At 36.4% G+C, this 12,035-nt stretch overlaps 1 protein-coding gene across 1 annotated transcript in view; it reads left to right on the top strand.

Annotated features, from left to right (window-relative positions):
- LOC138086407 (solute carrier organic anion transporter family member 4C1-like) overlaps positions 1–6,800 on the top strand; it is a 78,830-nt gene extending 72,030 nt beyond the window's left edge. Inside the window, exons 10-13 of the mRNA XM_068981195.1 lie at positions 17–207; positions 1,821–1,885; positions 4,391–4,528; positions 6,640–6,800. Of these exons, the coding sequence (XP_068837296.1) occupies positions 17–207; positions 1,821–1,885; positions 4,391–4,528; positions 6,640–6,800 (555 nt within the window). The remainder of the gene's footprint in view (positions 1–16; positions 208–1,820; positions 1,886–4,390; positions 4,529–6,639) is intronic.
- The last annotated feature ends 5,235 nt before the right edge of the window (positions 6,801–12,035 follow it).

The following is a 12,035-nucleotide window of genomic DNA, read 5'->3' as shown; positions in this document are numbered from 1 at the left end:
TGTCTAATATTTCTAGGTATATTATAACTGTTCATGTATTGAAGGGGAAATTGATATAACACCTACTCCATCAAGTGTTAGTCTTGAAGCTCAAGCTGGAAAGTGTTCAAGTCAATGTAAAAACTTGCCACCATTCCTTGGCATTTTCTTTGCTGCAATAGTTTTTACCTTCATGGCTGGTACTCCTATAACTGTGTCCATCCTAAGGTATGTGTTACATTGTGAAATTTGCTATCCCTAAGGCAACATGTTGAATGAAAAAGAAAATGGACTCAGGGATGCATTGGGGTTTAAATTGACTTTTGGTTCCAGTACTAATTCAGCCCTCACTAGATCATTAGTTCTATGGCATTGGAAGAGCTACCTCATTGAACCTGAGATGTTTGAGGCTTTAATGAGATCATGGTTGTGAAAGTGTCTTAACGTTACCTGCTTGACATCTGTTCAATGCTATTTTCTCTGCTCCTGTAATGAGGCTTCAGTTGTAAGCTGGGGTCATGATCAATTGTATTTCAGTATGATGGAAATGGCAGTGCGTTCCACATGTCAGAATCAGAATGACGGGCATTCTGCCTTATACAGTAGGTGCTGTTATAGTAAACCTTCCCATAAACAGTAAAAACGCTGCCTGTGACCGGGCTCTTCACAGTGTTGCACGGTCTCATTGCCTCTGCCTTCTTTTTGTGTGCGTGTTAGTTAGTCATTCAGTTGTGTCCGCCTCTTTTATTTTACTTAATTTACTTTTTTAATTGAAGGATAATTGCTTTACAGAATTGTGTTGTTTTCTGTCGAACATCAACACGAATCAGCCATAGGTGTACATATATCCCCTCCGTCTTGAACCTCCTCTTTGTGACCCCATGGACTATAGCCCCCCAGGCTCCTCTGTTCATGGGATTTTCCAGGCAAAAGTACTGGAGTGTGTTGCCTTTCCCTTCTCCAGGGGATCTTCCCAACCCAGGGATTGAACCCAAGTCTCCTGCATTGCGATGTGGATTCTTTATCATCTGAGCTATAAAATAGTTCCTGTTTGCCCTTTTATAAGCTTGTCAGCCTTTCTTTTATATTTCCTAACAAACTAGTTTTTTTCCCTCTTCAGTCTTTGCGTCTTGATACTCAGTCACTACCTTTCCACATAGTTTTTGACAAATGGAAACTTTAGAGATTTTGTCTAAAAACATTAAGTTGTCTGTTAATATTACACCTATTTTATCTACGTCACCATTTACCTACATATTTGTTTTTTAAAGACTGCTTGATCTCCTTTATCTCCTGTCTAACTCTCTTGTGTGCTAACATCACATCTCGTCCATCTTTGAGAGTTATTACTGAAAAGACTTATTGTGGAATCAAATTGAGTATCAAAAACTGTTTTACACTGACTCTAATTTGTAACTGTAACTCACAGGTATAATTTCTGTCTCAATGTTAGTAAGAGAGTAAGAATTATTTGCTTGCAACTTAAGTCATGTGACTTGTAACATACAGAATAATCAAATAGTCAAGAAGAAGTAGTCTGGTTAATGAATGTCCTTTCTCCTTTATGTTTGGTGTTATTCCTACATATTCTGTATATTTGTTAAAACTCGTTTGACTCTTTTTGGTATTATTTGCACTATTTTAGTTTAGATAAAATTTTTCTTCTCTTACAGTTCCAGAAAGGTTGACCTGTATATAAGCTGTTATAAATAATTGTTTACTTCTTGTGTATAATGTTTACTTTAATCTGGAAATGCTAAGCTCATATAAAAATGAATTTTCTCAAAGAGTAAATATACTATACAACTATTTTTTGTTTCCTATGCATTAAATATCTCCAGGTGTGTTAATCAAAGGCAGCGATCTCTAGCATTGGGAATACAGTGTACATTGCTTCGATTATTAGGTATGTCATTTTTCTAAGGGCATTGGTAACTGCTGACTATTTTTATTCCTTACTGTTATTAATTTATTTACTTATAATATGTGCCAATAAAACAGTTAGTTTATTTGCAATGGACAACTACATAATTGTCTTTGAAGAAAACTATCTTCCACTATTCAAGATGTAGTATTTATATATCACATAAAAAGATATAGACTTTACTTTTTACCTGATTGATTCCCTATTGTTTCCAATTCTGTTGCAAATATAACCCTAAAGGGTATATTATATTTATTTAAAATATGACATGATCACCAGCACATTTCTAATAGAGCACAGTAAAAGACAAATTTTTTGTTTATTGACATAAAACCTACTACCAACATAAATTATGATAAAATACTATTTATAGTCATTGTAATTCCTTTTTCTCCCTGTATTTAACTTCATTTGGGACATAATCTTGCATTAGCAGTGAAAAATAATGAGTTTGTATGTTTCAATAAAAACTGCACTGTAAATATTGTGTCTAGTTAAAAATTGATGAAAGAAATAACAATCCCCCAAAATTTAAGATTCCAGATATAGGAAGAATAATAAGACAAAAACATGTCTTACACATAATTATTTGTGTGTATAATTTTACATATAATATTATACACATAATATTACAATTGTTTATAAAAACGAAAACCAAAAGCATGGAACATTAGAGATCCCCTAGACTGATTTTCCCCTTTTTTAGAGGAATAAATTAAGGACCTGAGAGATTCAGGGATTTGCCTGTAGTTGCACAATTAATGGTGAACTCAACATGTTAGTGTGAATGTGTTTGTGCATGTACACTCCCATGCACATACATGTCAGTGTATGTATGTATATAGAGTGTATATATATATATATATATATATATATACGTATACTCACACATCCATATTAGTTTACATGCACACGCACACATATCAGTTCAGTCACTCAGTCGTGTCCGACTCTTTGTGACCCCATGAATCGCAGCACACCAGGCCTCCCTGTCCATCACCAACTCCCAGAGTTCACTCAGACTCATGTCCATTGAGTCAGTGATGCCATCCAGCCATCTCATCCTCGGTCATCCTCTTCTCCTCCTGCCCCCAATCCCTCCCAGCATCAGAGTCTTTTCCAATGAGTCAACTCTTCGCATGAGGTGGCCAAAGTACTGGAGCTTCAGCTTTAGCATCATTCCTTCCAAAGAAATCCCAGGATTGATCTCCTTCAGAATGGACTGATTGGATCTCCTTACAGTCCAAGGGACTCTCAAGAGTCTTCTCCAACACCACAGTTCAAAAGCATCAATTCTTCGGCACTCAGCCTTCTTCACAGTCCAACTCTCACATCCATACATGACCACTGGAAAAACCATAGCCTTGACTAGACAGACATTAGTCATCAAAGTAATGTCTCTGCTCTTGAATATGCTATCTAGATTGGTCATAACTTTTCTTCCAAGGAGTAAGCGTCTTTTAATTTCATGGCTGTAATCACCATCTGCAGTGATTTTGGAGCCCCAAAAAATAAAGTCTGACACTGTTTCCACTGTTTCCCCATCTATTTCCCATGAAGTGATGGGACCAGATGCCATGATCTTCATTTCTGAATGTTGAGCTTTAAGCCAACTTTTTCACTCTCCACTTTCACTTTCATCAAGAGGCTTTTGAGTTCCTCTTCACTTTCTGCCATAAGGGTGGTGTCATCTGCATATCTGAGGTTATTGATATTTCTCCCGACAATCTTGATTCCAGCTTGTGCTTCTTCCAGCCAGCATTCCTCATGATGTACTCTGCATAGAAGTTAAATAAGCAGGGTGACAATATACAGCCTTGACGTACTCCTTTTCCTATTTGGAACCAGTCTGTTGTTCCATGTCCAGTTCTCACTGTTGCTTCCTGACCTGCATACAGATTTCTCAAGAGGCAGGTCAGGTGGTCTGGTATTCCCATCTCTTTCAGAATTTTCCACAGTTTCTTGTGATCCACACAGTCAAAGGCTTTGGCATAATCAATAAAGCAGAAATAGATGTTTTTCTGGAACTCTTGCTTTTTCCATGATCCAGCAGATGTTGGCAATTTATGTACACATAATACATATGCTGAAGTTTAGGAGACTTATTCCATGCATCAGATATTTATTTTGATTTTTTAAAAATATAATAGGTATTTCAAAGACATTTATTAGAAAAGCAGTGAACAAAAATATTTCTTAACTAAACATTAATCCAATATATTAATATTTATTAATGTATTGATATAGATTAATAAGATGTTTATTAAAATAAAATTTCTAATTGAAATATTTAATAATTATGTGTAATTATTTTAGAATGTTTTATCTGTGTTTCTTTATATTCCTATTACTTGCACATGAACTGATTGATTTGTAGGATAGACAGATTAATATCTGTTTCCCATTTATGTAGAAAATATATGTAGAAAACCCTGTTACTGTAAACTATAATTTTCACTCATGTATTTTACATGTGATTTCTTTTAGGCACCATACCTGGACCTATTATATTTGGCAGCACAATAGACAGCACATGTATTCTCTGGGATATTAATGAATGTGGAAGTAAAGGAGCTTGCTGGATTTATAATAACGTCAGGATGGCCTATATGCTAGTGGCCATAAGTACGTGGTGACTTCTTGATAACTTTACAGTAAATGGAGTATGACTAGAGAAAGATATCTTATTGTTACTTACTTAGGTTTTGACATGTTTTGGTCCAGGCAGTTGGACTGTGCTTTAGTCCTAAAGCAGAGATTAGTTATCAAAGCATGTTTTAAAAGGCCATACCTAGAGTCTGTGAGGCACAGCCCAAGATAGGAGGGAGTAACATTTTAGCTGTCCTTGCATCACATATTATATAATTTTCTTTTAACAATTTTTCTCAAATTTTTTTGGAACGTATAACAAAAAGCTAAAAGAGAATTCTGAGAAAGTGGAATGACTGTCATCTAAGCACCTGGGCTTTGGAGAGCACATACAGCCTAGGTCAGGATGTATTCTTGGCTCTAAGGTACTTCCTAAAACACCTTTTTATGATATAACAGTTTGGCCATGATGTTTAACCCGTTTTGCCTTCAGTAGATAAAATTAGAAAATTTTAAAAACAACCTAAGAAATTGTGCTTAGTTGCTCGGTCATGTCCGACTCCTTGCGGCCCCGTGGACTGTATCCCACCAGGCTCTTCTGTCCAGGGGGATTCTCAGGGCAAGAATACTGGAGGGGGTTGCCATGCCCTCCTCAAGGGGATTTCCCAACCCGGGGATTGAACCCAGGTCTCCTGCACTGCAGATTCTTTACTGTCTGAGCCACCAGGGAAGCCCATGAATACTGGAATGGGTAGCCTGTCCATTCTCCAGGGGAGCTTCCTGGCCCAGGAATTAAACCAGGGTCTCCTGCATTGCAGGTGCATTCTTTACCAACTAAGCTACCAGGGAAGCCCCTTATTTCTCCTACATGTGTTTAAATTCAGAGTATGCTCTCTGAATTTATAATGACAGAATAATAAATTATCCACTGAAGAAATAAATACATAAATCTAGGAAAACAATGAGATGATAAATATTGACTAAAATGGGCAAAATTAATCTTCCCATCACTTTTACCTGTTAAGAAACATTTTTTATTCAGTGTATTTTTATGTTAAAAAATTATTTAAGTGGTTATGTTTATACTTTTTGACCAAAAATGTAGATAATTAATTTTTCTTTTACCTACTCAGTGATAAATATGAGAATTGCTCCACCAGAAACATATGTACCTTTAAATATTCCAAAAATATTATAATAATAGTACCTATAATTACTCTAAATATAGAAATGCTTAGCTCAAAGAGTATTTCTGTTTCTCAAATACCCAGTTTGAGTAAAATATTAATGATTAATACAAATTAGCTACTGCAAAAACTACAATGTGAGGTCATTTAATATATTTAGTTGGCACTTAGATGCTTGTACTATGACCAGAACTAGTTTCTTTAAAGAGAAAGAGCCTCTTTTAAAATTTTTAAACCTTTGGTAAGAAAGGTGATATTCTTTCAAAGAACCCTCAGAGTTCTTTGAAAATAAATTGAAGCCTGTGACGTGAATCTAAATGTTTAATATTTTTAGTTGATGCTTAAAGGTAAATATTAAGTATTGAATATTATATATTCCCAAAGACACTTTCTCCTAAGAACTCTGAAGCTTTTTTTACTTTTAGAATTACTTTTCATCATGGACACAAAAATGTTGCAACTGTTTATTCAGGTGCAATGATGATGTAAGCTATCAGTATCTTTCCTTGGTTAAGAATGCACATGCTCTGTATGCTATGCTATGCTGAGTCGCTTCAGTCGTGTCTGACTCTCTGCAACCCCATGAACTGTAGCCCACCAGGTTCCTCTGTCCATGGGATTCTCCAGGCAAGAATAGTGGAGTGGGTTGCCATGCCCTTCTCCAGAAGAATGTACAATCATAGCCAAAAATAGAATAGTTATTATATATTTTTATTGTTTAGAAAAATAAGACTCATTCATTGATTTGTAGACAATGTTCTATTGAAAACTATCACCTTTCTTACTAAAGTTTTAAAAGTTAAAAAAAAAACTAATTGCCTGTATACTCCTTTTTTTTACATGAAAGTGAAAGTTTCTTTATGTAGTGAGATTTCTATTCATGAAGAATTTTCAATGAGGATCAATTTTTGTAATAATTAAAGCCTAAAATCCATGATTAATCATTGTTTTTCTATGTAGGTGTTATTTGTAAAGTTATCACTGTTTTCTTCAATGGACTTGCAATCTTTTTGTATAAACCACCACCATCAGTCAAAGATGTGGCATTTCAAACTCAGAATTCAGTTTTGACTACGGTTTCATTAGAATGTGATCTCAGCAAAGCAGGGAATGACGGATGAGACAGCAAAAGAGAAGATTGAAAATCGGCCTGCATTTGTAAGAATGCATGCTATCATTGCAGCATTAACTATCCAATATGGACAATCATAGTTTAGAAATTGGTTTTTTATAATTAAATGTGTTTCCTGTGTATGTGTGAACTCTGAATTTGTTTTTGTTTTAATATAAGAAACAGACCTGTGCCTTCAAAGCGCATCAAAAGCCTCAAAACACACACACACACATACAGATGAAATCCTCAGCTAATAAACAATACTAGAAAGAAAAAGCCAATGTTTAGTTATCAGTTTATATTTTAAAACCAAAGTGATGTTTCTATCCTTCTTACAACTTGTTTTATTTTAATTATCATTGTCAGAAGTTTGGCCTTTTTAAGAAAATTCATGGTGTAAAAATTTAAATATATCTAGTCTAAGTTCTAAGTTTCAAGAACTATTATTGAAAGAACATGAATTTAAAACCATCTAAATAATATTATTTGTTTTTAAATTTGCATGTACTAGTCTGTCCTTGACTTATCATCGACAGTTAGTGAACTGCTAGAATGTCGGTAAACTATCTGTTTTGTGCCCCAGGACGTAGTGCATTCAGAGACCCTGGCATTCTGCACACATAGCTTCACTTTAACTCAAGAATTCCAGGAAGTGATTTGTTGATATTGCTGATTTTTAACATTTTTATTATTCTGTGATAGTATTATTCAGTTCCATGTCTTCCAGAGGATGGTGCCAGGTTCAGTAAAGTGCCAATTAGATAGGAAAAGATTTCTTTTTTTAAAAAAAATGGCTTATGTCCATTTTATTGATTTTCTTTAAAAAGCTTTCTTCATGAACTATGATCAGTGTTTATATACTCAGTAGCTCAACTTTTCTCGTTTGAAAAACAGATCACCTAATATATTACTTATAGCACATAAGCAGTGCTTTGCTTATAGTAGGCATGTATTATTGTTAAAACATTAAACTCTACTTTTAACTAATCTGCTTATTTAAAGATTAAGTATTTCACATATATAGCATTATAATTCCATTTTTTCAGCTCAGACTTCAGCTAACTTTGTGTACTCAGAATTGTGGAGGACATACATCGGTAAACATCAATAAAAGTAACTTCTACCTGGTCAAGAACTTTACTGATTAAGAAAACAGGTAGCTGTTTACAATCAGTGTTAGTGAGTAACGAAATGGGTAAAGGCCTGATTGGAGACCAGGATCAGAAGCACTAGTAATTCACAGAGTTTTGAAGAATTATATTTTGTAGTAATTGGTGGCCAGAGGTGATTCAAGAATTGAGTAGCATTTATAGATTGAGGTGCAAGAAGGAATGAATTTGAAGTGAGGCAAGCAAGCACACGTGAATATTAGCGAATTGGAGGAGCAGTGGGTCACTCATCAGAGAGACAGATCTACTTAAACTAGGAATACGTAAGCACCAAAGGCTGAAGCCAGAATGGCTGGCCAAAACCCAGGTGCTTGAGAAACAGGAAATGTGTAACAACCAAAGAGACAGTGCAAGGTAGACAGGGGAACAAACACGTGGTACTCCCAATTCAGAAGCAGCCTCCCTCCTACCCAGCCAGACGCATTTTAGCTTACTGTTTATTTTTAGTTTGGCTGTGTGGGTCTCCGTGGCTGCTCAGGCGTTTCCCTAGTTGCTGGGGGCAGGGACCACTCTGCAGTGGCAGTACTCAGGCTTCTCACTGGGGGGGCTTCTCTTCTTGCAGAGCATAGCCTCCTGGATGCACTGAAATACTGCAGACCCGGGCTCTAGAGCAGAGGCTCAACAGTGGTGGTAGACGGGCTTAGTTGCTCCGTGGCACGTAGGGTCTTCCCGGACAAGGGATTGAACCCACGTCACCTGCATTGGGAGGCAGATTCTTTATAATGAGTCACCAGGGTTTAAATGTTTCTTAGAGCTAAGGCTAAAGGCAGATTTTAGGCTTTCTATATCCTATGTGTGGGGCTTCCACAGTGGCTGAGTGGTAAAGCATCTGCCTGCCAATGCAGGAGATGTGGGTTCGATCCCTGGGTTGAGCAGATCCCCTGGAGAAGGAAATGGCAGCCCACTCCAATATGCTTGCCTGGAAAATACCATGGACAGAGGAGCCTGGTGGGCTACAGTCCAGGGTGTCGCAAAAGAGTCGGGCACGACTTAGCGGCTAAAAACAGCAATCCTATATGTGGAAACTAGGAGTTGAGTGGAAACATTTTCTAGATGTAAAATAACAGCACATCCTCAATAACTCATTTATAGAGTGGAAACAAAAACTATAAAACGTATTAGTCTAAAGCCACTTGAGAGAAAAGAAAAAAATCACACCACTCATAGAAATAGTTGAATGAATAAGTCACTAAATGATTGGCATTCACAATGATTTTTAGTTATCAAGGGTTTCACTGTGTTCAGCATACTCATTTTATTAGATGATAAACATTCTTACAAAATTTGTAATGAAAATGATTAAAGTGAAAATAATTTTGGCACTTGAAAGAAGTCAGACTCATTTATAACATACATATTTACCAAGAATACCTCCTCTTATGCTAGGGCAATATAGACACTACTATAATTTTTAAACATTGTTTATTCTTTTGGAGTTACCTAGATTATATGAATTGGTGTAATGCTACTTTCAGAACATAATTTTTTATAATATGTATTTTTCACAATTTATAATGATTTTTAAGTTTGTAATTTGGTGATTTTTTTGTACATAATTGAAGATATGTCTTAAAATTTAACATTTGAATTTTCTTAATTGTAGAAAATACAAATGTAAAACCTTTATATATGGAAAGAACTGTACAATTGTTTAGCTGTGTAAATTGGAGGAAAATGCAAATAAAATTTTAGCTCTATTTTTTCAATTTTTATTATAAATAATTATGTAAAATCTATATATTTTAAAATATCAATATGTTTGTACTTGTTTAAGTGTTTAATCTTATTAAATTCACAGATTTTAAAATATGATTTATCTCTGTTTATGTATACACACACATTTGTTGGTTGGGAGAGGGAAAATCCGACCTGTTGAACGTGCGAATGTAATTTAATGCAATGATTTCTGCTGTCTCAGTGGATGTATTTAATTCAGTATAAGCCATTCATTGTGAAATATACACTAAGATTCTTTCACACAACAGTTTCCAGGTAAGGCAGATGAATATATAGGATTGATATAATAAGGGTATGTGTTACAGATGGTTTGTTTTGAAGTATCTGACACCAAAAGTAATGTGTCTTCAAAAGGTTATACATTTAATTCATCATGGATTATCAAAATACTCAGTATGATATCTTTAAAGCATTGGTCATTAACTTGAGATGTAATGATATTTTCCCTTCACTTGAACACATTCAAGTTCCTTTAGCCTATTTGTACTCCAGATAATAACATTAACATATGTTAAACTTGTTTTTCAGTCACTCAGTCGTGTCTGACTCGGTCATGTCATGACTGCAGCATGCCAGGATTTCCTGTCCTTCACTATCTCCCAGAGTCCACCCAAACCCATGTCCACTGAGTCAGTGATGCCATCCAACCATCTCATCCTCTGTCGTCGCCTTCTCCTTTTGCCTTCAATCTTTCCCAGCATCAGGGTCTTTCACTTGAATGAGGCAGCTCTTTGCATCAGGTGGCCAAAGTACTCAGATCTGGTGAAGTGGATCAAAACATTTTAGCATTTTAGCATGATTATAAGTGTATCAGTGGTCTACCTCTGTGACCAGGTGACTGACTGGGAGCGGTTGCCATTGCTGTTCATGTGGCAAGAGCACGTCTGCCCCATATCACTGACCCAGGAAAAGATCCAAAGACAAAATGCACAGTACAATTTTCACCAACGAGTGTCACTTTTACACCATCCGAAGGTTCGAAAAAACTATGTTGAACCATCCTAATTTTGAGACTGTCTGTAGTGATGGAATGTAACCTACTCTGCTTCAGTTCAGTTCAGTTCAGTTGCTCAGTCGTGTCCGACTCTTTGCGACACCATGAACTGCAGCACACCAGGCCTCCCTGTCCATCACCAACTCCTGGAGTCCACCCAAACCCATGTCCATTGAGTCGGTGATGCCATCCAACCATCTCATCCTCTGTCGTCCCCTTCTCCTCCCACCTTCAATCTTTCCCAGCATTAAGGTCTTTTCAAATGAGTCAGTTCTTCACATCAGGTGGCCAAAGTATTGGAGTTTCAGCTTCAACATCAGTCCTTCCAATGAACATTCAGGACTGATTTCCTTTAGGATGGACTGATTGGATCTCCTTGCAGTCCAAGGGACCCTCAAGAGTCTTCTCCAACACCACAGTTCAAAAGCAGCAATTCTTCAGCGCTCAGCTTTCTTCACAGTCCAGCTCTCACATCCATACATGACTATTGCAAAAACCATAGCCTTGACTAGACGGACCTCTGTTGGCAAAGTAATGTCTCTGCTTTTGAATATGCTATCTAGGTTGGTCATAACTTTCCTTCCAAGGAGTAAGCGTCTTTTAATTTCATGGCTGTAATCACCATCTGCAGTGATTTTGGAGCCCCCCAAAATAAAGTCAGCCACTGTTTCCCCATCAATTTGCCATGAAGTAACGGGACCGGATGCCATGATCTTCGTTTTCTGAATGTTGAGCTTTAAACCAGCTTTTTTACCCTCCTCTTTCACTTTCATCAAGATGCTATTTAGTTCCTCTTCACTTTCTGCCATAAGGGTGGTGTCATCTGCATATCTGAGGTTATTGATATTTTTCCCAGCAATCTTGATTTCAGCTTGTGCTTCTTCCAGCCCAGCATTTCTCATGATGTACTCTGCATAGAAGTTAAATAAGCAGAAGCTTGTCCAAGATAAGGAAAAATGGAATCGCTGATTCAAACGTGTCTGAATGTTTTCCCCTTCTCCTTTCTCTTTTCCTTGTTTAATATATATCCCTCTTTTGCCTTGGTTAGAGTAAATCAGTCTATTGTTAGCTTTCTGTTTCTATAAGTGGTATAATGATGATTTATCGTGGATCTTTGACAAGGAATTTCAAGGTCTGAAATTAGCAGCAGCAAAATCTGTTGGATAACACTACCCATGAAAACACTTTTTTAAAAAAATAGCAGAGATCAGATAATTCTCGTGAAAATGAGGCTGCTCTTGCCTGAAAATATCAGTTACTATTATCTCCTGGGTATGAGCTGGACATACATATGGTTTATACTCACTACAGTTCTGCTGTTTGACATGCGAGACAGCTAACA

Source organism: Capricornis sumatraensis, chromosome 9, assembly GCF_032405125.1.
Source record: "Capricornis sumatraensis isolate serow.1 chromosome 9, serow.2, whole genome shotgun sequence".
Classification (NCBI taxonomy): domain Eukaryota; kingdom Metazoa; phylum Chordata; class Mammalia; order Artiodactyla; family Bovidae; genus Capricornis; species Capricornis sumatraensis.
The sequence above is the reverse complement of the archived record's forward strand: the minus strand, read 5'-3'. Positions and strand labels throughout refer to the sequence as shown.